This window comes from Trachurus trachurus (assembly GCF_905171665.1).
Source record: "Trachurus trachurus genome assembly, chromosome: 23".
Lineage (NCBI taxonomy): Eukaryota > Metazoa > Chordata > Actinopteri > Carangiformes > Carangidae > Trachurus > Trachurus trachurus.
The window spans coordinates 7711158-7734193 of record NC_139912.1 but is presented as its reverse complement, the minus strand read 5'-3'; the positions used below and the strand labels follow the sequence as shown (position 1 = coordinate 7734193).

At 42.5% G+C, this 23036-nt stretch overlaps 1 protein-coding gene across 1 annotated transcript; it reads left to right on the top strand.

Annotated features, from left to right (window-relative positions):
• Positions 1–6433: 6433 nt before the first annotated feature.
• On the top strand, positions 6434–16263 carry fam180a (family with sequence similarity 180 member A; the record flags this gene model as incomplete). The annotated part of the gene is made up of 3 exons (XM_083999875.1): positions 6434–6622; positions 15556–15653; positions 15934–16263. Exons 1-3 carry the CDS (start codon positions 6535–6537, stop codon positions 16261–16263), a joined length of 516 nt encoding a protein of 171 aa, XP_083856001.1. The 5' UTR covers positions 6434–6534.
• Between the last annotated feature and the right edge of the window lie 6773 nt (positions 16264–23036).

The window sequence follows — 23036 nt, the reverse complement described above, 5'->3', positions numbered from 1 at the left end:
TCTGGCGGTAACAGTGAATATTTTTGCCGGTGTCGCCTGTGCAAAGGCAGGATAAATGTAGTTCACCTGTTAAAAAGTATATAAACGCGGAGGAATGGTCTCTCACGACGCACCTGCAGCCGCCCCCTTCCCCCAACCTGCTCTGACTAGCGGAAACACCCGATATGTTCCGAAGGAAGGAGGAGGGGGAGGAGACAGACAGCCGAAGAGTCCCGACTGGAAAAGTTCGCGTAAAGGCCAGAGATGAGCGTGACCTGTGCGTGACACTCAGCCAATCATATGCTTCGTAATAACTGAACCGGAAACATACCAAGCCAATAAAGGACTTCCCGGAGTGAAACAGTGAAATCGGATCCAATCGTTACAGGTAGGCTAGCTAGGTCGCCATTTTGTGCCAATTAAACTAATGAAAATGATAGTAGCAGGAATAATATAGAGAAATGTGAATAAAGTGAGTGAAATAACCTGTTGGTGACAGTAATGCAACAGTTTGGATGCCAACTGCCATCAAACACCATCGAAGGAAGAAAATAAGGAAGAAAAAAGCAGAGACAGCTTGATTAAACAGTTTCTTTCGTCAGTCATGGATTTTCATGACGATATTTATAATTTGGTAGACTTTCACGTTAAAAAGTCAGATTTATGTGATCTGTGGGCTCTTGCAGACTAAAAGAAACCAAGAAATGGAGGAAATGACGCACAACCGGACCAATAGAACCTTCTACAGGTAAGATCAAAGCCACCATTTTGGTTCTTCTGGTGAAATATTTGTGGTTATTGATGAATAGTAGCTATTATTCCGCTTATCATTAGTGCAACATGAACTTATCTATATTACAGAGACTAACCAATCTAATGAGGTAGGCTACAGCTTATATTGATAAAACTTGTATCGAGCCTTCAATAGTAATATTATATCAGCACATCTAGCCATCAACTGACGGATTATAGCGATTTAGATTAGACTTGATCTAAAGATTAGTTACAGATGCAGGAACCACAGTTTCAGTTTTTTTACGTTGTTTTAGTGGCCTAATATTTCCAACTTCTAACTTTGAGCATAACAAAATTGCGATGCAGGTTATTCCTATATAGGACCTGAGGGTTTTGGTCCAATTGCCAGCTTCGCTCAGCTGGGAAATCAACCTGCAGTGGGCTCCAAGCTCAAGTTGTCAAGTTTGCATATCCATGACTACTGGGCAAATGTCATCTCCTTTTGATGTGATTGGGTTGAAAGCAACAGAAGTTAGTAAGGGGCTTTGAGCAGAGCGCTTTCGTTCAATAAAATGCAGTGAAGACAAGGTCCATGTGTTTCTCAATTTGGGATATTTACTGAAAGTATTTATTCTTGCTGCTGAATGTGACCGTAATTTTACAGTGGGAAGAAAGTTATTTATCTTCATTTGCACATTATATCAGTAGCTGACATGTAGACTGTGTAAACCGGGTCATTATAAATGAATTGGTCAAAAAGCATAAACAGGAGAGCAAAAGAGGAAATTAGCTAAATGGGCTTTACAAACACAACTTATTAATTTCACAAGTTACAGAGCATTATTTACTCTGATGACTGATTACGATATTGTGTGGTAATAAATACTAGATGCCTCAGTAATGAGACAGGTGGCCTATTCAATTTCAGACCAGAATGCTGCTGTAGCTGTCTCCTCTGCAGGCTGTAGTGTAGATTTCAGGCAGACGAGTAGATAGTCTTTTTTTTTTGGTAGGGGGGATTGGAGACACTCGGCACCCACCAGGGCCAAGCATGATAATGCGGCTGTCCAAGACATGCCAGCTTCATTTAAAGACTCGGAGCTGGGCCGCTGTGACTGTGCTTTTATTCAGATGAGCCTTGATGAAATTGTTTGCAGAGGTGTGATGGACAGTTGAGGTAATTATTCTGCTTGAGGTATGGTGATTAGGCATTGTGGTTGAACACTCACACACTCAGTATTTTGTTGAGTTGTTTTGATGCGTGATGTGCCTCCTGCCAGCGAGGAAGAGATGTGCTAGACAGCCTATTCTCACACTGGCCTCGCTCGCTGCGACGGCTGCCATGCTGCCACTAACTATGGTCAATCAATAGACGGAGTTGGGTTTAAACTTGCAAAGGGTTCATTTCCTAACTGTTTGCAAACTTTTCTCACAGATTTCTCACTTAGGGCCAGCTTTCTGAAGGACAAAGAAGTCATCATGTACCTCATGATACTGCAAACTATTCTCTTTTGCATCCCTCCCCTTCATTCATTTGCATGATTTTTTTTTTTTTTTTGTCTTGCCTTGGTATTTTTGTTTCATGTTTACCTCTTTGCAACCTTGTGGAAACAAGAACAGACTCTCATTCATGATGAAACACATGAGGAAGGCAGACAGCTTTTCAGCAGAGCTTTGGTTGGGGATTAAGAATAATTAAAAACTCTGAGGCCTAACCTCTTAAATGTCTTGGCTTGGCTCAACACAGACTGCAGTATAGAAAGAGCACTGAACATACGACTCGCAGCTTATAGCTAAAGGCTATCCTCCAGGATGGAAGTGTTTTATATAGAGTCTGCAGCAGACTTAAGTTGCTGCAGTCTGTCAAAGACAATAATCAGTATATTATAACGTGGCTTTAACTTTAAGACATTCCTTAAAACAACGAGTCACAGTTCTTCGGCTGGGAGGAAATACAAAACCAAAGCAATACAAATCTCAGCATTTCTGTATTTGCACAATCAGGTCAGGTGTTTACCTACAGTATTATTCCCACTCGCAGCATTGTGGGATAAAACTACAGCTGCAGACTTTTTGCATGTGATGGCAATTTGACTATAAAGCAAGTTCAGATGTACAGTGTCCTGCCTCATGTCAATTTGCATATTTGAGGCATTTGTTAGTGATTTACAGCACAGAAGCAATTAAACCAAAGTATGTCTCGAGGGCCCCCACCTGGTCTGAACCCAAACAAGCTTTTGATCTGTGTTTAAGTGGCTGCGTTCACATTGCCAGACCTTATCTGAATAGAATTCAATTATTTCTAAATTCACACAGCATCACCAAAAGAGAAAAGAATCACTGCAGGATCTTGAATAAGTTGTGCTCACTTGTTGTGGATCACTCAGGATAAGTGTGTGTCGTAACACTGCCCCCTCATGGTTACAACAGGAAAATGTTTTTTTTTCTTTTTTCTTTTCTTGGAGCCCAGTGCATCTGTGTGTTTATAACCTCACACACTCAAGGGGTTGGTAGCATTTTTCTTGTTTTACAGTAGCTGGATCTCTGCACCTGCAGGCAAACACAAAGACAAGTTTTTTTTTATTATTTGGCTTGTGCTTTTTGCCACTCAGATCCCATCTGCATTCACCTTACGTGTTACTCACACAAGGCAAGAATTACAGCTCGTCTACCGAGGTGTGCCTGCAGCTTCTTCATCCATGCAAATGTGTTTTATGTTACACAGGCTGCAAAACAAAGAGAGAGAGAGAGAGAGAGAAGGGCATTATACCTTGTGTGCCCATCTGCTATACGCACAGATATTTAATCAAACATATGGCGACAGAAAGGAAAATCCATAAATTAAAGCCATGCAGCTCTGTGTAGATTAATCAAACCTTTAAATGTCACTAGATTAACAAGATTATCTTTTATGTTTCCTCATCAAGCAGACAGAGCGGCCATGTTTTGTTTTGTTATCTCTTAAAGATTTCCTCTCTCCTGCTCCTCACTTTTAGTTTTTTCTTTGTTGTTGTTGTTTTTTTACTACCATCACATTTTTAGAGAATAAAAACAGAGAACATGAATGCAGCAACTTTTTCCCCCACACAGAGACATTGAATTGTTCGGAGAGTATCCAGATAGAGAGTTAGGGCTCCCACGTGTCCACTCAACATTTTTTATCACCGCCTGAAATGAAATGAAAGCGCCACTCGTCTCGTGCCACCGTTTATGATGCAAGATGTGGACCCACTTGACAACAGGGAATATTTGGTTGACAAAAGCTAGTGGTTTTCTTTTTCCCAAAAATACAAAAAAAAGAAGAAGTGGACGACAACAACAACAGATAGCACAGTTCATTGTTTATTCCTGCGGCATAGTGCTGATAAGAAAAAGTGGGCTCTTATCAGTGTTACACTGTGAGAATAAACATTAAGTTTGGTATCTGCAGCTTCTGTTTGAATAATTAATTGTTGCTCTCTAATCTACTGATTGGGTATGAGTGTCTCTCCTTTTTTTTTATTTCACACAATCTGGATTTTATTTCAACAGATGCAACCTCAGAGGCTGAGCCAAGACAGCAAGCCATATGAAAGCCAGTGCACCTCCACATTCCCTTATACGCCTTGGCAACACAACAGGGACTGAGTGTCTGTCTATCGTACATACTCAGTGACAACAAGGAGCGTAAGAGGCGAGCGCGTTAAGTCGAGAAAGAATGAGGCTCGACAGCCTTGAGTCGAGACGCTTCGAGTGGTCCTCGCGTCGTCGTTGACTGTTTGTCTGCGTCTTTCTCACTTTGGGTTTCTGTCTTTTCAGTCAGGACTTTGTTCCATGAATGCAGAACTATCAGAAACTCCAGGTTTGACACAAACGTCAGATTAGATGCAGACAACAGTGGTGAAAGTGTTATCCAAAATGTCTAGGTCCCGTTACACACAGCAACAGAAATACTCGACTTCTTGACAAAAAAAATTGATATGGGATGATATCTGGAAATTGGGTTTCGCAGTTTTCAAACAAGACACAAAGATGATAGGTGTATCGATACAAAACTGTATTGTCTCCACTGGCGAAATCTGACTTTGACTTCAATTAGATAGACCCAATACTTATAAGGGCGCAGATTTAAAAAAGCATTAAAAGACATTTAAAAAGTACAGAGCATAAGAGTCCATCGTATTCACACAATAAATGCAAAATAAAACTACAAGGGAAAGGAAAATACACAGCCTGAGGCATCAGTTGATCTGTGGCTTTATACTGCTGTAATTGGCAATAAGAGACCATCATATACAAAATAAGTAGAGAGGAAGTTCTGAGCTCGACAACAAAACAAATCAAAAAGTAGCTGCAGGCAAATAAATATATAAGATCCCTGTATTATCATATATCACACAGATGGTGCCGAGAGATTGAAGACAGGATTGTGTAATGATGACGTGTACAGCAGTGGTGCTCATGATGCCAACATCTTTTTATATAATTTCTTTCTATAATGTCTCCACATGGCTGCTAATGGATAGTTAAGATGAAGGAGAGAATATGATTATATAAATCATGGTTGATATTTGGCAGCTAAAACACTATAAAAATGAAGTTGTGTTTATGTATTTAAGAAGCATATTAACTATGGGTCCAATATGAATGTGGTCCTTTGTGATATTCAGCTACAAATGGTACAATCTTGTCATATTTTATATATTGCCTCTCTACATTCTGCGTGGGATTAAATCTTATGGGGAAATTCTTTATGCTTTCATTATTATTATATTGGGCAAAAGTAGCAGCATTTAAATTTATTGAGTCTAACCTATAAAATGTAGATCAAATATCTTTTACTGTTGGATATAAACTCTACCTAAGTCACTGAAATTCAGCCAAATTCTCTGGAAAAATATTCAGGAAGTGACAGTTTATAGTAGGACTGGCAGGTCCAACAGTGTTTAACATAGCTGTGTGTACACATCGATTTCCTTGTATAGTGAAGGATTATTGGCAGCTTTAGTTTCCCTCAAAGTGAAGATGCAGATAATCTGGCTAAACTGTTGGTTTGTTTGTTTACAACCTGTCGGTCGGCTCGTTTCTTGGCGCCGGTTCGACTCTTTTGTACCAATATTGCTGCATTCTCAAATCTTAGCATCTGACAAGCAGCACTTATGCGATGCAAATTATGGTAAACGGCACCAAAATAAACCCAACGGGTACAAAGAAAACCAGAATTATCCTTTAAGCCGATAAAGACGCCTCATCAAGCCACCAGAAGAGACTGTTCTGCTGTTGTGCCAGCACTGGTTTTGGTTCTGGCTCGTGGTTCTGGCCTTTATGCACATCCAGTCAGTCAGTCGGTCGGTTGTTCAGAGCTCTAGTTATCCACTCAGTTGGAGATTCAGTGAAACAGTCAGCCAGTGGAGCAGTCAGGCAGTAGCTGTGAGGAGAGTCCAGCCAAGAGGGCAGGCCCTCCCCAAATCCTGATGATTTCCAGATGAGAGCACCAGACGGCTTGGCCTGAGACGAGAACACACACACACACAGAGAGTGGGGGGGAAAAAAGGAAAAAGAAAGCAAAGGAGAGAGGATGGAGTGAGGGAGGGAGGGAGAGAGGAGGGGAGCAGGAAGATGAACACAGTGAATGAAGGAATGATCCTGCATGTTGAAACTATTGCATGAGTGAGATGCCGACACTCCACAGCCCGACAGTTTTCACCCACCTCCGCGATGTTCGACTCATGACTGTGACCGCAACAGAGACGGAGCTTGACGGGAAGGGGAGTGTGTGTCGGGCAGTGTGAGTGAGTGAACCTGTTGTGTGTTTGTGTGTGTGTGTGTGTGTGTGTGAGGATGGTCAACATGACACAGTGGTCGGCTTTACTCACCGTTGTTTACCTGTCCGTCCACCTGGCAGCCACTCAGCACCACCACAGGAGAGGTAGGTGGACCTGAACCACATCTGCTCCACTTAACTTTATCTTTCCACAGGCCAACACTGTCAACATCATTCCTGTACTTAAAAATATCTCTCTTATTTCCGCAAATGTCATTTTTAAAATATACACAACCCAATTAGAAAATGGAAAGTAAACAATCGTGACGGTTTAATCTCGGGGCGCGTCTGTGCTGCTGCCGTGGAAGAATGTGTTTATCTTCCAGAGATATTGGGAACATTGCGACATGAAAGGCATCAACAGATCATTTTCCAGCGAAAAGCCGCCTGTTGATACTGGATGCACCAGCTGAGGAAATTCCTTTCTGAACACGTGCATAGCTTCACTGTTGTTTCTTTTTTGGTTTGGGGGAGAAGTCATATGATGCTTAAACCTGTGACAGGAGCAGGCCCACAGAAAGGATTTTTAGAAACACTAAGGCACAGTTGGAAATCAAAGTGTCAAATATTTCTGTTAATTTGACTATTGTTTCCATGTTAAGTGCCCTATTGGTATGTTATATTCAAAGTTGAGGGTTTTTGTGGGTTTCTTTGGTTCTTTTGTTGGTTTGGTTTGTCTTTTCTTGGCCACATTGGAGCAGTTGAAGCAGCTATAAGTGGAACATAAGTATTCATTAGCAACATTAAGATCCTTATGTGGTTCTGGCACCCCATGTCCAGACTTTACTTTACTAGCACTAGGAAACATCTCGTCTCATTTAGCTGCTAAATGCTCCACTGTGTAGCAGCTATAGTCGCTATCTGCTGTATTGGTGTGAAGAGGTTGTGTGTGGTAGGTTAATATAGGTATGTATAGTATGGTCGGTTATTATTGATCTGTCTTCTGCAGCTAGACACTGGTATTGATGAGAGAACGGTTAATACAACCAAAACAAGAAGAACAAGAAGCTGTCGGGTGGTAGAAAACATCATGGAGCTGAGGGGAGCTGCAGAGTTAAGTACTAATTATCTGAGGGCTCGTCACCACAGCTGATCCGTCTTGTGTTACATGTAATTGTTTGACCTGGTGTTAATATAAAAAATATTAGTCAGTCCTATTAGTACGGCGGGCCAGTTGGGTCAACACGGTGCCAAAGCTACAACATGAATACCAATGAGGCAGCAGTGGAAGTGAGCAGACTGTCTGTATTATTACTGTGACAAAAATGGAAAAGAAAGTGTTACAAAAGTATGCGAATATGAAAATATAATGTTGGATTTTTTTTTTGTCTGTCATATAGCAACAGTGTTTCTCAAACTGCTTCAGAAACTTTCCCAATCAAAATAATACAATACCATTTTCTGAGCAGCAAGTCTCCGGTTTGATTCCCGGCCAGCTGGACGTTTTACTGCATGTCATTCCCCTTCTCTCTGTCCCTGCATTTCTCTCCTGCTCCACACTGCTGTAGAATAAAAGCAAGAAATGTCCAAAACAAATATAAAATCTGCCAGCAATAATAGTCCTCCAGCAACCTGGAACAATATTTTAGTATTTTATGCCTTTGTTTGAAAGAATAAAAGAAAACTTTTTAGGTTAAAGGACTTTAAGTGAACCTGAGCTTGTCTGTATTGATAGGCAATTACTCATGTGACATAACCAATCAAATGTTTCTCTGGGCGCGATACTGTGACACAAGTGTTGAATTTACTGACCGATCTCCGACACAATCCCCCCCCCCTAAAAAAAAAACACTTGTTTCAGTCCAAAATCTTTCACGAAACTACATCATTACATATCCTCTGGCAAATGCTGCAGTTTTCATACCACGTATATATGACACCACTGCCAGAGAGCCTTGAAAACTTTTTTTATCTAGGTAATTTGCAAGGGTGCAAAAAATAAAAACAAGTCAATTGTTGGTAATGGGTGAAGTTCGAGGATCCCTCTTTAGTCACTGTGAGATATTCTCCCTGGAGGGCGACTGTGAACCCATAAAAATTGCAAACAGTCAATGTGACCTTTCTCCAGCATCTCTAGTGTCTCCAGTAGTCCAATATCCACAGTGTCCAACCCTAACTCGTCCTCCCTTGGAAATACTAAGCACCTTTTATTACAGCTTAGTGGCTCATAGATTGGGTTTCAGAGTGGGAGTATTGATGGTGGAGTCTGTGTTTATATGGTAGATTTTGTATCTGAATTGTGAGAATATTGTAATTTGTTTTTGATTTAAAGAATCGTTTGTAGGCACAGTGAAAAGCTAAGCATCAGTTGAGCTATCTGGGAAAAGATTTTATTCTCTCTTGTGTCCTTTTCGCCCCCTTTCGCCATACGCCGGAGGGATCCATGCGTCCATTTTGTTTTTTGTTTGTTTTCCCCTCTCTCTTCCTCCCTCTCTCTTTCTCTGTCTCTCTCTCTTTCTCATCAAGACATCCCTTTAGCCAGGAGTACCATTTACCCCGCCTAATTAATGGATCTTTGTTGTTCCCTCATCTCCTTGCAAGCAGTTAGCGGGAGATTACAAGTTCCCTGCCTGTGCATAATGACACTGGGGGGAAGCCTGTGCTGATTGTTTGGAGCATGGGAGGAGGGAGGGGAAACAAGACGGATGAACAGGCTTTGAGCGAGCAGTGGGGAGAGCAAGGAAGCTGCGAAGAAGAAGAATCTCTACATCAAATATTAAACCCCCGAAAAAAGAGAGAAAGATCAATCAGATGAAATGTAGAAATTAATTGTCTCCTTCCATTAACGTGTTAAAAGTTTAATTTGAAATACTCAACGTAACAAATCTTTTCTACTCTGCATATGGGAAATCAGTTGCAGCCATTGGATGAAGGTTTAAGTTAATGCTAATGTTTGTCTGTTGCTTATATTTCAAGAGCTAATAGGAAGCGATCTCATTCTACCGAGCTGATGCTGCATTGTTGTCAAATCAGCATTGTTATTACTACTGTCCAACTTATAAAAAGAGGTTAGGTCAGCACCCAAGTGTTAAAGGACTAATGAAATCTGATATATCAGATGTGGCTAAAGAAATATGCAGGCGACTAAAAACCAAACAAACGTGGATGCTTAATTTCAGACCAGTGCTGTCTCAAATCAGATACTCAACAGGGTAGTGTCGTCCCAAATCAAACATTTCCATTGTGCACTTATCCGTAATAACGATCATAACTTAGGTGCGTGATTGTTGTCCAAATGCTATCTCCTTTTTTTAAATGGACTTAGATGTTGTGCAACATGGAAATTAGGCCCCAACAACGTGTCCATCTACAGTTGCCAGTTTCATGAGTTCCTCTTCTTCTGTTACATAGTCAAAATTGCGTCCATTTATGGTGCACTGTATGTTGCCATACTGAGATACAGTCAGAATATTAAAGGGAAATTTCAGTTTTTTACAATCTGGACCTTATTTCTAGCATAAAATACAATAATTTACTCACCCAGATAACTTTGGTATCATTACGAGTCCTTCCGACGAAATGAGATCCAGCCGAGAGCCGCGTATCCACAGAATGCAAGAATACAGGGCAGCGGAATCCAGACTCTAAATAACACATTATCTGCCGCGAAACCCGTTCATTTCGCCGCGCAGCGCAGATTGTTTACCTGAAAGTTGCTACTGCTAACTGGTACTATGGTTCGTATGTATCTGCGTGTTTCCGAATTGTCAGAACAAAATGACCAGCTGGACGTTGGAAGTTCAGCTTCCACAGGCTTCCTCTCCAAAACCTGGACTTACTAAAGCTCTTGCTAGTTACGCTAAAAATTGACCCGAATGCCAAAGTGGAATCGTTATTATCAGAATGAGCCGTGCGGCGCTCATAGATGACATCATCCAGGTCAGAGGTTAGTAGGTCAACCTACAGACCCCGGATGTTGATAACAGGTAACCACGGACTCAGAGGGGAATAGCACTAGCGTATCATAACAAAATATTGGTAAAATGAACGAGTTTCGCGGCAGATAATGTGTTATTTAGAGGCTGCATTCCGCTGTCCTGTAGACTTGCATCATATGGATATGCACGGCTCTCGGCTGGATCTAATTTCGTCGGAAGGACTTGTAATGACACCAAAGTTATCTGGGTGAGTAAATGATTGTATTTTATGCTAGAAATAAGGTCCAGATTGTAAAAACCGGAAATTCCCCTTTAAGTGTATTTGAATACATAAAAGAAAACTTGGTAAAAGTGTTAAATTGAAGGTAATTAAACCAACAGCCTCTGTCTGAAATGGTACATTCAGTATATTCACATGTAGCCTATTTGTTGTTTTAGCCACATAACGCAAATGAGAGAACTTCTCCCAGCTAGAATGATGCTATAGTTGGTGTTAGAAAACAAACAAATGATGTACCATAAAGAAGCTAAAATATCCAGAGTGCGAAGGTGAAGTTGTGATTTGTGTATTTAAGTTTATGTGATGTCTTTGAGACCAGTACTCGGCTGCTGAACAGCCTGGCATAAAAGCTGTTATACATCCTGGAGGTGTTTTAGCTTTGATGCTCTTACATCGGCTCTCGGCCGGCGGAGAGGACGAACAATCCGTGGGCAGGGCGAGAAGAAGAAGAGTCCCTCTGATGATTCTCCCTGCTGTCCTCACTCATCTTTCCCAGGGTCGTGCCATCAGCTGCATTACAGTTCCCACACCAGATGATGATGCAGCTGCTCAGAAGCCGTTCACCAGTGTCCCAGCAGAGTGTAGTGAGGATTAAGGCTGCTAACATTCACTTGCTTCAGCTTTCTGTAAGAAATACAGCCCAGACTGTAAGAATTTGGACAGTTGCACTCATTTTTTTGTTCTCCTGGCTCCGTGCAGCAGCTCAATTTGAAGTAAAGTGCCAAGTCTGCTTTAATTTGAGTAGGTTTACAGCAGTATGGAAGCAAATGAGGGACTGAGATATAACCCGTTTAACACACGGCGCTCAAACTGTAAGGGTTCAGAAATAATTGGACACTTGGCTGCTGAATGTTTCTCAGGCAGCTGGGCGTGTTAGTTCATGCACAAAAAGAGTTGACGTATAGGTTCAGGCTGACTGAGGTGGAGTAGGTGCAACATGGATTATGATAAGGCTCAAAATGGCAAAGGTAGCTGGTTCACCACAATCAACAGTTGGGAAAGGGATTGGGCACAAGGAAACTAGCAGGAGCATTATTCATCTGGATGAGAATAAAAGAATTTGAGTGGTGTTTTACAACTGCCTGAAGAGTCAATAAGAAAGGATGTTTTTTTGTTGACATGAAAGACAAGACTTTATGACCAGAACCTCAGAAAATTTACCGCATGATGCAAACTGGCTGGTAAACCTCAACACCAACAACAAAAGAAAGACCAGAAACCCACAAACAGAAACCAGAGGAGTTCTGGAACAAAGGTCTTTGAGCCAACGAAATGAAGGAAAAAAAATTAACATCTGTCAAAATGACGGAAAGAGGAAAAGTGAGGAGAAAAAGAAACAACTCGTGACCCAACGCTGCCACTTCATCTGTCAAACATATTTCTTAAGGCCTGGGCATGTTCGGCTGCCAATGGGACCGGCACACTGGCATTTATTGATGGTTTCACCACTGATGGAAGCAACAGGGTGAATGCAGAGGAACACAGGGATAGTCTTCGTCTTCAGATTCACTGGAAGTTTCAGTGTTAAGCAGGATAATAACCCTAAATGAAGCAACCAATGAAGCGGTTTTGGAGGTCAAGAGGTCGATCTTTGACTGGCTCATATTGCACAGTCTTCCCTGTGTCAGCACTGACGAAAATTGGCTGCAGAGGATTTTCCACCGAATATAAATTTCATTTCGTTTAACGTTACTTTGACGAATGTATTCTTTTAGACATTTTCAGCATCCAGCTCACGCACTGTTCTCTCTCTGAGCGATGGGTTGGCGCCCTCACATCGGTACGTCATCGTGGCCAATTTTGGATCAAACCCATGTGATGATCTTCTTCACTTGATGCTTTGAGAGACCCGTGGCCTCCTGGTCTTTTGTATTCAAAAAAAGAAATCCTCTCTTTGGCCCTCTTTGGATGTGTCCGGGTTAATGAGGTGAAAGGTTTGAGATAATATGCCGGGGATTACACAGATATACCAAATGAGTTGGCTTCATTATTGCAACACAGGAACACTGAGCTGCAGATTTTCTTTACGTTCTGAATGGTGGCTGGATTGCAAAGGAGAAGCCAGAGCTGAGACTGGCAGTCACCCAAGCAGGAGGCAGGTACATGGGGAGATCAGCCAGTGCATGTGGCTTTGGCTGGCCTCACAAATGCTATAAAGCTAAATGTATCTGGCCAGCGAGGCGGTGGGCAACGGTGCCGATCATTACTGCAGAATTGGCGAGGCAGCGCTGTGTAGATGCCGCTGTAGGGTAGAGAGAGGATTTGATCCAAACTCGGATGAAGCCCAGTGTTTATACTATATACCTCATTAAGATCTGTATATACGTGTGTGTGTGATCTGTGTGTTGGCTGATGGGCCGAGCCAAGCGCTGGATGGCAACAGAGTAAGTGAAGCAGTGGAAAAAAGAAAAGGAGCAAGATTTCTGGAGAAGCTCAGAGGAAGTTTTACCTTACTCCATTATGCTGTGAATCCCATTTCAGCTCTAATCAAATTTGCTTTTCACTTCACTCTCCTGAAGTGGTGCCACCAAACTGCTCTTGGAGTCTCAGACAATAAGAGGAAATCATTATGTGAACATATTTAAACAGTCTGGGCAGCAATAGTGGTATTATAGGGGAAAACGTGAATTAGGTTTCTCTGCATCCTTGTATAACCCCCATTTCTTTATTTCTTTATTTTTTCACTTGACCTCCAAATGACTTTCCATTACCAGTGAGAATATCTGCTCACTATCACACATGGCTGTTATGGAAAAATGAAAATGAAAATAAGGTGTTAGAGGTTATAAATCATTCCTTTTGACACAGCTTTGTCCCGCCGGTTTAACCTTTATCATACTTTTGCATTGTAGGCCCAAGAAACAAAAGATAAGTTAATGCCAAAATTTGTCTTTATGCTTTTGTGTCTCATTTCTGTAGGTTCTCATGTGCTGAATATACAGAGTTTCAGTGTGTTAAATGGGCCATGCGTTTTTAGATCTGATGCAGATTTCATGATACAAATACAAGTAAAAGGGCTCTGATGAGGAGATTGCTCAAATGAGAGCCGCCCAACATTGAAGAATGAATAGGAATAATAAACAAAATCTAGGCTATCTCATGGAAAGGCTATTATTTTCCCTTAAAGTCCAAAAAGAACAAATGATGTGGACCAGGTGGACTGAGAACATTAAACTTATGAACTCAGACTTTAGGTGATTTGTGAGAATGAAATTTAACTTGGATTATTGCACCCAACAACTCGCTCTTTATTCTTTCCTTTCAACTCCTGGTGATATTTGAGGTGAAATCGTCCCATGTTTAGTTGTAAAAAAAAATATTTTGACACTACAGTATAGTCGAGAGGCATCTGGTGTAAAAATTCCTTTAAGTAAAAAGCCATTGGGTGAAACTTCACTATACATTAAAGCTGCAGGAAACTTTTTTAATTAACAGTGGTTGAAATGACTGTAGGTACCGTAGTGACGAACCCTACGGAGGATTAAAAACCCAAGCGTGCAGTTCCCCTCTAATCTACAGAGCATTTTAGTGTCTTTAAGCTAATTGTTTTGGTTTTTATGGCCCCGCACATCGGTTCGCTTGCGCTGCTTTAATTAAGCTCATTTGCAGACGCAGCAGGCCGATGTTTTCAGGAGGAAATAAGGAGTTGGTGAAGTGCTCTACAGAGCTAATGGAAGAAACATGACACCAAACAAGCGCTGGATGTGAAGATAGGTAACACGGTGTTGTGTTTACAGCCTCAACGCAGCTTTAAAGGTAAACTCTATAGGCTGTGGGCTTATCTTTAACTGTATTGATTGGTTTGCAGTAAGCAGCTAGAGATGTGCAGATTTTTTTTCCCTGTTCAAATGTAAAAGTATAAGAAGATATATACATAGTAAAGAGCCATGACCTTAACCCTCTTGTTGTCCTCCTGGGTCAAGGAAGAAGGAAGGACAAAGGGAAAGATGGGAGGAAAGAAGGAAGGGGAAAAGGAAGGAAAGATAGAAGGAGGGAGGGAACAGATTGGGTCAAAAAGGAAGGAAGAAGTAAGGACGGGGGAAAGGAAAAGGGAAGGAAAGAAATATGGAGGGAGGGAACAGATTCATTCAAGGAAGGAAGGAAGGGAGGGAAAAGGATTGTGGAAAGAAGGAAGGGAAAAAGGAAGTAAAGAAAGATGGAGGGAGGGAACAGATTCGTTCAAGGAAAGGAGAAGGGAAAGAAGGAAGGAAAGAAAGATGGAGGTATAGGGCACAGATCAGGTCAATTGGATCAAGAAAAAGTAAGGACGGAGGTAAGGAAGGGAGGGGAAAAGGATTGTGGAAAGAAGGAAGGATGGAGGAATGAAACAGAAGGACAACAGGAGGGTTAAAATTGTACAGAAGTGCATTATTTGAGTAAATATACTCAGTTACTTTCCACCTCTGAATAAGAGGTGTGTTACCATGAGGAATGGCCTCTGGTTTATCACCTGCGGTAAAATATGAATTCCATGGTGTTTTATCATAGAGATGAGGAAGCAGAGACTGTTCCCTCCTGCTGGGAGCGAGGGGTCTCATTCCAGCTCCCTGTATCTGCACACCTCTGATTACGGGGGGCCTCCTGGGTTTGCCCGACACATTAGACTTCTCCTCTGGTATCTCTGGGTATCTTTCACCTCTGTATGCACCGGCCACTGCCCCTTGTAAATATACAGTAGGAGCAGGTCGAAGACCAATTACCGTTTCGCGCAGCTGGAGCCAGATCCTCTCCCACCTCCACAATATTTGAGCAGTAATGAATCTGTGTTTACTTAACCTCTGGCCCACCCACATCATGCATACGTTGGATAATAGCGGTGCCTAATTTCTGGGAGAGCAGGGAGATCCTCTAATCCGATTTCCTCCTCTCATGTGTTCCAGCTCTGTATCCGTCAGCCTATAGAATAAAGCGTGGGACGTACTCGCTGATCAACCCCACGTTCCAGCGCTCGGTGGATGACGTCAAGCTGCTTTTTGAGGTAAGTTTGGGGACTGTGAGTTCAGCAGAGTTCAAGTAGTTCATGACACAGTGATTCTACACTGGAAACCAATTTAAATATGATGGGAATGTGCAGAGGAGCCATCCAAATCACACATTTAAACTGCTGGTTAAACAGAAATGAAAACACTGTGCTCCCCTGCTAATCATTTGCAGAAATATGTGTTGCTGACAGTGAAGAAATGTCTCATGATTCATGGGGTGAAGTAAATAGCTCTTTGGTAGATTATAGATGATGTTTTGCCGGTTCTATCTCCCAGATTCTGCTGGCTGGGATGCAGATAGAAGGTGATGAACACGCCATGCTGATCCCAGACGAGGAGCTGGCCTCCCTGAGGAACGTGGAGAAGCTGGAGGTTATCTGCGAGGACGTCCTGCCCAAGAGCCTCTCGGACATCCGCCGCCTGACGGCCGAGCTCGCCCGGCGCCGGCGGCCTCTGAGCTGGCAGGACTTTGAGCGGACGGTGCTGACCCTGGTGTACGCCGCCCAGACGCTGGCCGGCATCAGCAGCCAGCATCAGAGAGAGGCGTGGACGGACGCGGCCGTCCAGCTGTTCAGAGCCGTGCAGAAGGACCTCAACCCGTCCTGAGGAAGAGTCAGAAGATGATATTTTGTTTACAGTTGTCCAGATTACATTTTAACACAGTTCATGACTAAAAGGGACAACGAGGAGTTTCTCCATCGGCAGAGCGAAAAATTCCGCGACAATAAAAAAAGTCTCATATTAATGTGGATGAATCTACGTTACCCACACTTGTTAATGGGCCAATTTTCGATAAATATATCGTTTTGTCTCTATCGTTATTTTGTTATTATTAGTGGTGGCGGAAATGCTGGGCGAGCCGACCAGCGTGTCCTTAGTCATGAGAATAACACCGCCAAATCGCCGTTTATGGTCGGGACTACGACAGTATCTGATCGTCTTTGAACCTCTGACTTTAATTCTTGATGAATGAAAACATGAGTCTGTCTTGCGCCAGTCAAAGAATTTTACGGTGCGCGCGGAGGCTCATAAATGTAGTGTGAAAACACTTCGCTTTTCCAAAACTCCTTGTTGTCCCTTGAAGCTTTTCCAGTTTTACACTCCACTACTTTTTGGTGGGTATAACACGAAGATCAATTTACTACATTAACGGCTCACTGGCTCTGCAGCCACTAAGAAATGACCCCTGATTTAAGATCTGAAGATTATTCATTTGTTTGTTTTCTGGAATCATTTCCTCACCACCATCTGCAAATAAATTTTTATTTTTTTCAGCACTTGCTCCACTTCCTGTGTGTTTATTTTCTTACCTACAATAGATCTGCAGGCTTGAAACAATTTGATTTAACTGCGTTATTAATGTTACAGCTCCTCTCGGCCCCCGGAGGTGGGTAAATCTTTTCTCTTTTCCTCTTTGACCTGATTGTAACTGGAACGTCATGTCTTTTGATTTTTGCTTATTTTTGCTCATTGTGTGGAAATTGGATAAACACCAACAAAAGCATCCAAGCTTGACATCTTCATCAAGTGTAATAAACTGGCATTCTTGCACAAAGTGAGCTCTTGATGCTGCAAGTGTGGAAATCGCCGTTGTTCAATTTGTGTAATGATCTTTGACCTACTTTTACGAAGGAGAAATATGCGGAATCAGTGTATAAACAGTGCGTCAGGTTGCTTGCTCCATCTCCCCCCTACCTACCCACCCACCCCCCCCAAACCCCTTGTGCTGACTGTGTTTGCTGTCATCAAGCACCTTTAGGCGTTAAATTGTTTGCTCAGCCTTTTAAAAAGCTTGCTTAGCTCGTTTAAGGCCCTTTGAATGAAAACCATAGATTTATATTTAAGAATGCGTGCACTTCAATACGTCTGATTGCTCATTTGAGTGAATTGTGAAATGTCTGATAGGAGCCCCACCCCCCCACACCCCATCCTCATTTCTGGGAATCAGATACCCGCTGTAATAGGCCTTCAAGCCGTTCACTTATCTTAGAGTAGATATAAAGTACAAGTCTGGTCTGTGTTGTTTTCCCTCCTTAAGTCAATTAGCTTTGGGAGGCTTGATCACCCACTGTTTGTCGTTTCCAGCAAAGTGATGCATCGAGTCCGACAACACTGACGTCCGTTCAAGAGTTCCCACGTTGAAAACCTTCGTCAAACTCTCAGATTTGGATGCCTGCTTAGTGTAGGGTGAGTATTATATTGTATGACTGTTGCCTTTGGTATGAAACAATTTATGTGTGTAAAGGTCAGATCTTGTGAATATTTTCCTACATTTTTTTTTGTTCTATACCTACAATCAACTAGCAAAGAAATCAGTGTCTCAAAGTTTTCAAAAATGACTCACTAATTGAATCGTGCTGCTTCTCTTTATCTCCATCTCCTCCTCTGTGATCGTGGAGTATCAGTGTCCTTCATGAAAAATGACTCTCCAATATTTTATCCCTTTTTTTTAAGGTATATCAGCCCTACAGTAAATGGCGTGTGATAATAAGCCCTCTGCTGTGTGAAGCATGTTGACAGAGCAGCACCAAGTGGCTGCAGACAGAACTGCTGCGTCAGGGCTCTTCATCTAAAACCTCACAGCTTCTACAACTTTAAATCACCTCTAAATCTTCATCTCAGCTCATTACTGTTTTTTTTTACAGTATGAACTGTATAACTGCATCATCTCCGCATGAGAACATCCAGTAATATCATACCCTGCAATATAACCTGAGATGAAAAGGTTAATTAGGTGATAATAATCAATAATAGCCTTCAGACAATACATACATTGCAAGCAGACCATGATAAAAATGCATGCAATAAATGTAACGTCTAGGACAAACATAATTAATATGGAATGATTCATAGTTAATAATTACTAGTGTGAATACAGGAAGCCAATAAGGTGCAGCTGCTGTGGTTATACATCCAGCCTTGCAGAACATAAAAGCCTTGAATCATTATATAATGAGCTACACAACATAAAATGCTCTCCATCTAATAATATGACAAACAAGCAGGATTTCCATCTGCAGGGAGACCATTCAAGTGTCTGTTTCCTGTAATCTACCTGACCTTTCCACCATAGCTGTTTTTCTTATGGAACAATATATTTGTAATGTAGCTTTGCACCAAGCATCTGTGTCTAAAACCTGTGCTTATCATCAATCATCAGCCTCACTCTCATGTCACTAGGTGGCAGCATTTCCAAACTCTGCTGTTTGATTCCCACTCATGTTATGAGTCATGGTTTGTTATGGATTTTGTGCAGATATCGGGAGGAATAACAGCTCCAAGGGGACTTAAAGTAACAGTACAGTTCGTGTAAATCATAATACTGTCTGGTTCCAGCTCCAGGCCATGTGCATGTGTGGATGCTGTAAGATTTCGTTAAGACCTCTTGAACTCATTACAATGTATTTACGTTGCACCGACACGAAGGGCAACAGCGAGCGTGGCGTTTCTAATTTGATTTCATTTTTCTCCTTCTTCTCATGTCTGGCGTGTGTTTGTGTTTGAGGTGGTTTAATTGGAGCTGAATCTTGTCAGCGCTGGAATGTGTCTCTCCTGGTGGAAATATTTCATGATGACCTCCAGCTGAACACCCAGTTGTTTTAACTCGAGCTTATCAGCTGCATATGCGTTTCCCCACCACCACCACCACAACCACAGATGTCAGGCATCTTTTCAGGCTTCAGATCTTGACTCTATACCGACAGAAAGGGACCGGTGGGACGTCACAATGTGTCACATGCGTACTCGCCGTCTCTGCTGCAAATTAAACAACTCAATACCTCGGCCATGTGGTTCAGAAACGAGCGCACGGCAACCTGCCATGATGGATTTTGCCTGTGTGTTTCCATCAGATGACTTGCAGTATAACTTGGCACGTTCTCCCCGGATATTATGAGAAAATAATTCAGGATTTCAAACCCGGGCATCAAACACCGCGACCACACCATTAAAAACATTCCTCTGGCAGAAATCAGCAACAGCCCGTACATGGCAGACTCTCCTCTTTGAAGATCTCCTGACACGAAATGTACATGTGGAAAAATGTAGCTTTCATAAGGAAACAAGGGCTTTTTTTCGTTATGAGACCAAATCACTGTCATTATAAGCAGAAACGAAACACACAGCATGAAGAGCTGTGACTCAACAGCTCCAGATGTAAGATTTGCGGGTTCGGAGGTGATTTATGAGCTGCAGCCACAAACAGGAAGAGGTGTAGCGTGTACCCATCAGCCAGTGTCATTCCAGTTTGCAGCTTTTCTTGGCATCACTAATGCCAGTTTAACTGACAGCACCCCTCACTGGTCTGGTATCTGGATTTTTCTTTTTTCTTTTTTAGAGGTTATGGATTTATCATTATAGCAGTTCATCGGTTGAAACCACAACTTTAGAAGCAAGTTATGGTCATTCTTGAAGCCCTGTTATTCTAATGTGGCTAATGTAGCGTGAATAATAGTAGCTGAGCCAAGCAGCAGAGGGGATGGATGGATAGATGGATGGATGGATGGACGGAGGTGGGATGTATTTTTTGTGAGGGAGTGGAATATCTTGCTGTGTCAGGGAGCCAATTACACAGTGTGAGCGAGGGCAGTCAGCCTGCTCTCTGCAGCCTCCACGAATCGACACTGTATTTCAGCTTTGAGACAAATCCCAAAAGTGTGAATGAAAGGGAGGAAAACAGTCTAGTCTGGACTGTTTTTGTCCTGGAAGAATTCAAATCGTCAATGTTTTCATCAATACCCTGTTTATTTAATCTCCTTTAGGTCAGTTCTCACAACAATACCAGCTCTGAGATATTTTTTTTTTTTAGCTTTCCCACCAAATCGATTTGTTGGGAGTAATAACAGTTTTTGATAAGGCAATGGGAAAAAGTTGTCAGGCCATGGGCTACAGGACAGTGCTCTCTTATCCTCCCGAATGCTTATCGGACATTGTTATATATAAGGAGGTGCAGGATTCACATGGGAGTTGTGGTATGGTGTTTTTCTGCAGAGTTCCTCGGGTCTGTAATTTGATTTGGCTCGGTGCCGCCCTTCCACAGGTGGAGCTGCCAGCGGCGGTCCGTGGAAGCCTGATAATGACCGTGTCTTGAGTGATTGATAACGCTGCTGTGTGTGGACGATGTCCTCGGTGAGATTATGTCAGCGCCTTATCTCACAGACTCTCACAAAATCTCTTTCATTTAGAGGAAACGACTTGTCTTAATCATCCAGTCAGTCAACATGGGGATTATTTTAAAGCTGCACTTGTCAATATTCTGATATTAATAATGGGTTAAATGACTCAAACCCCACAGAGAGTTGTCAACAAGCTTTTTCAGTTTCCTCTGCTTTTGTAGCCTTTTTGGCCTCTTATTCTAAAGAGTTCCTCCTGCTGCCTGCAAGTGGCCAAAAGTAAATCGATTAATGCTGCTTTAAAATCTGGTGTAAAGGGATAGTTCAGCTTTTTTGAAGTGGGGTTGTATGGTGAAAATAGGCAGATTAATTCCCCTCATTCCCATTCATTCCCTCGGTGCAGAACAATGCGCCGGTATTTCTCAATGTGGGGGGGCAGAGACCTTTCTACTGCAGATATTATACTTAATGGCCATTTGTACCTCATACAACCCCACTTCAAAAAAGCTGAACTATCCCTTAAAGCAGTGTTATATAGTAGGCAGTACAAAATTGGAGGTATCCCGTCGGCCTGTCCTCCTTCTTGCAGTAAACAGCATTGTACCCACTTGGCAGGAAGCCAGGGCAGCAGTAAATTCACATTTTAACTCGTCACTGTTACTGGACATGTTGGCTGTGACAAATGGTATTTTCCATCTCATGTTCCCCGCATAGTTCTTTTGCCTTGTTATTTATTGAAGACATGTAGGATTAACAGGCAGAAAAACGACAGCAGAGGATCATATTGTGCTTCAGATGTGTGTGTTGTCTCGAGCTACAACAGATTCAGCCAAATGTCTCCCGACAGGCTCAAATACAAGCCTTGCTAATGAAATGTAACGTCAGATGTGGACGAGAGAAGGGACTTAAATCACTGTAGTTCAAAGTTTCGCTGACCCCAACCGCCCTGTAACTGAAAGACCGATGATCCCCAACACTGCATCACATAACCACTAAGCCGTTTTATTCCTTATTCCTTGTAACCCAATCCCTATGTGTTAGCTCCGTTGGCCACATTAACAGGCGTGCTCTTGACATAAACCCTTGTATAAAGTTTCATAGCGCTCTGATATTCAGAATTGTGGGCTGCAGAAAATCCACAGCCAGAATTCCTCCTAATATAGCTCTGCAAAACGTATCCTTAACACTGATTTCAGAACTAAGTGTGGGCCAAAGATAGACCCTGGCGGGACTCCGTGGAACCAGATCCAGTCTGTTTTTGAGTAATGAGCAAACAGCCTAGGCTTGAGAGGCCGGCTCGTGGGTATAATCCGTCGCGTAAACACAGTGGAGCGTTTGATTTCCGCTGCAGAAAATGAATGTTTGTTGATACTCGAGCCTCGCTTCCGTTGAACCCCACGATCGGCGGTAAGTGATACAGCAACAGCAGGTGGCTGAGAGTCACACACTCGACTGTAAATGAATTGAACTCGGCGCAGCGCAGCACAGCACAGCACAGTACAGTACAGCTCTCTGGCAGATTCCCCTGTTTAGATAAGAATTAATCATTAAGTGACTCCGAGGCTCATCGGTCTGCCAGCTTTGTTTTAACTGTAGCCATTTTGGTTCGGTTATAATGGATGCTGCGCTGTAGCATCAACACGCTCAGGAAACAAAAGCGCCACATTGGGGAATAGCAGTGTTTGTGTTTCAGAGAGCAACTCAGTGTGTTTGCCTCTGTGTGTGGGTGTGTGCGCGCGTGTTTGTGTGAGGACTCGAGCTGTAGCTGCATCACCAGACGCTGCCTGCCTGCCTGCCTGCCTGGCCCTTTATGTGTTTGATGTCAAACTGACTGTGAAGAAGTGCACGAGGCCCCTGGGAGCCGTAACCCTTAACTCACACTTTGCTTACACTCTCATTTCTCCTCGCCGTCTGATTTGTATATCATCTGTACACACTCTGGAGGTGTAATAAACTGCAAGCAAATGTCTTTGTCCTCACCTTGAATATCCAATGTTGAGATACAGCGTGTCATCACTTCCCCGTATTTACGCTGTCCCAACAATTTGTTTTGTTGTGTTGTTTGCGTCTCCAGAAAGGAAATATGTTTATGAGGAATAAATGATAAGAAAACAAGGACGACAGAGATTCATTGCCCTCCAGTTGCAGTTTACAACAGTCTGATTTGCAGAAACAGATGTGTGTAGTCACAAAGCGGCTCTGCAGATGCTTTCACTTTGGAGCTTGGACAGCAAAGCTACACCCGCCACACAGCAGACAGACACTTTG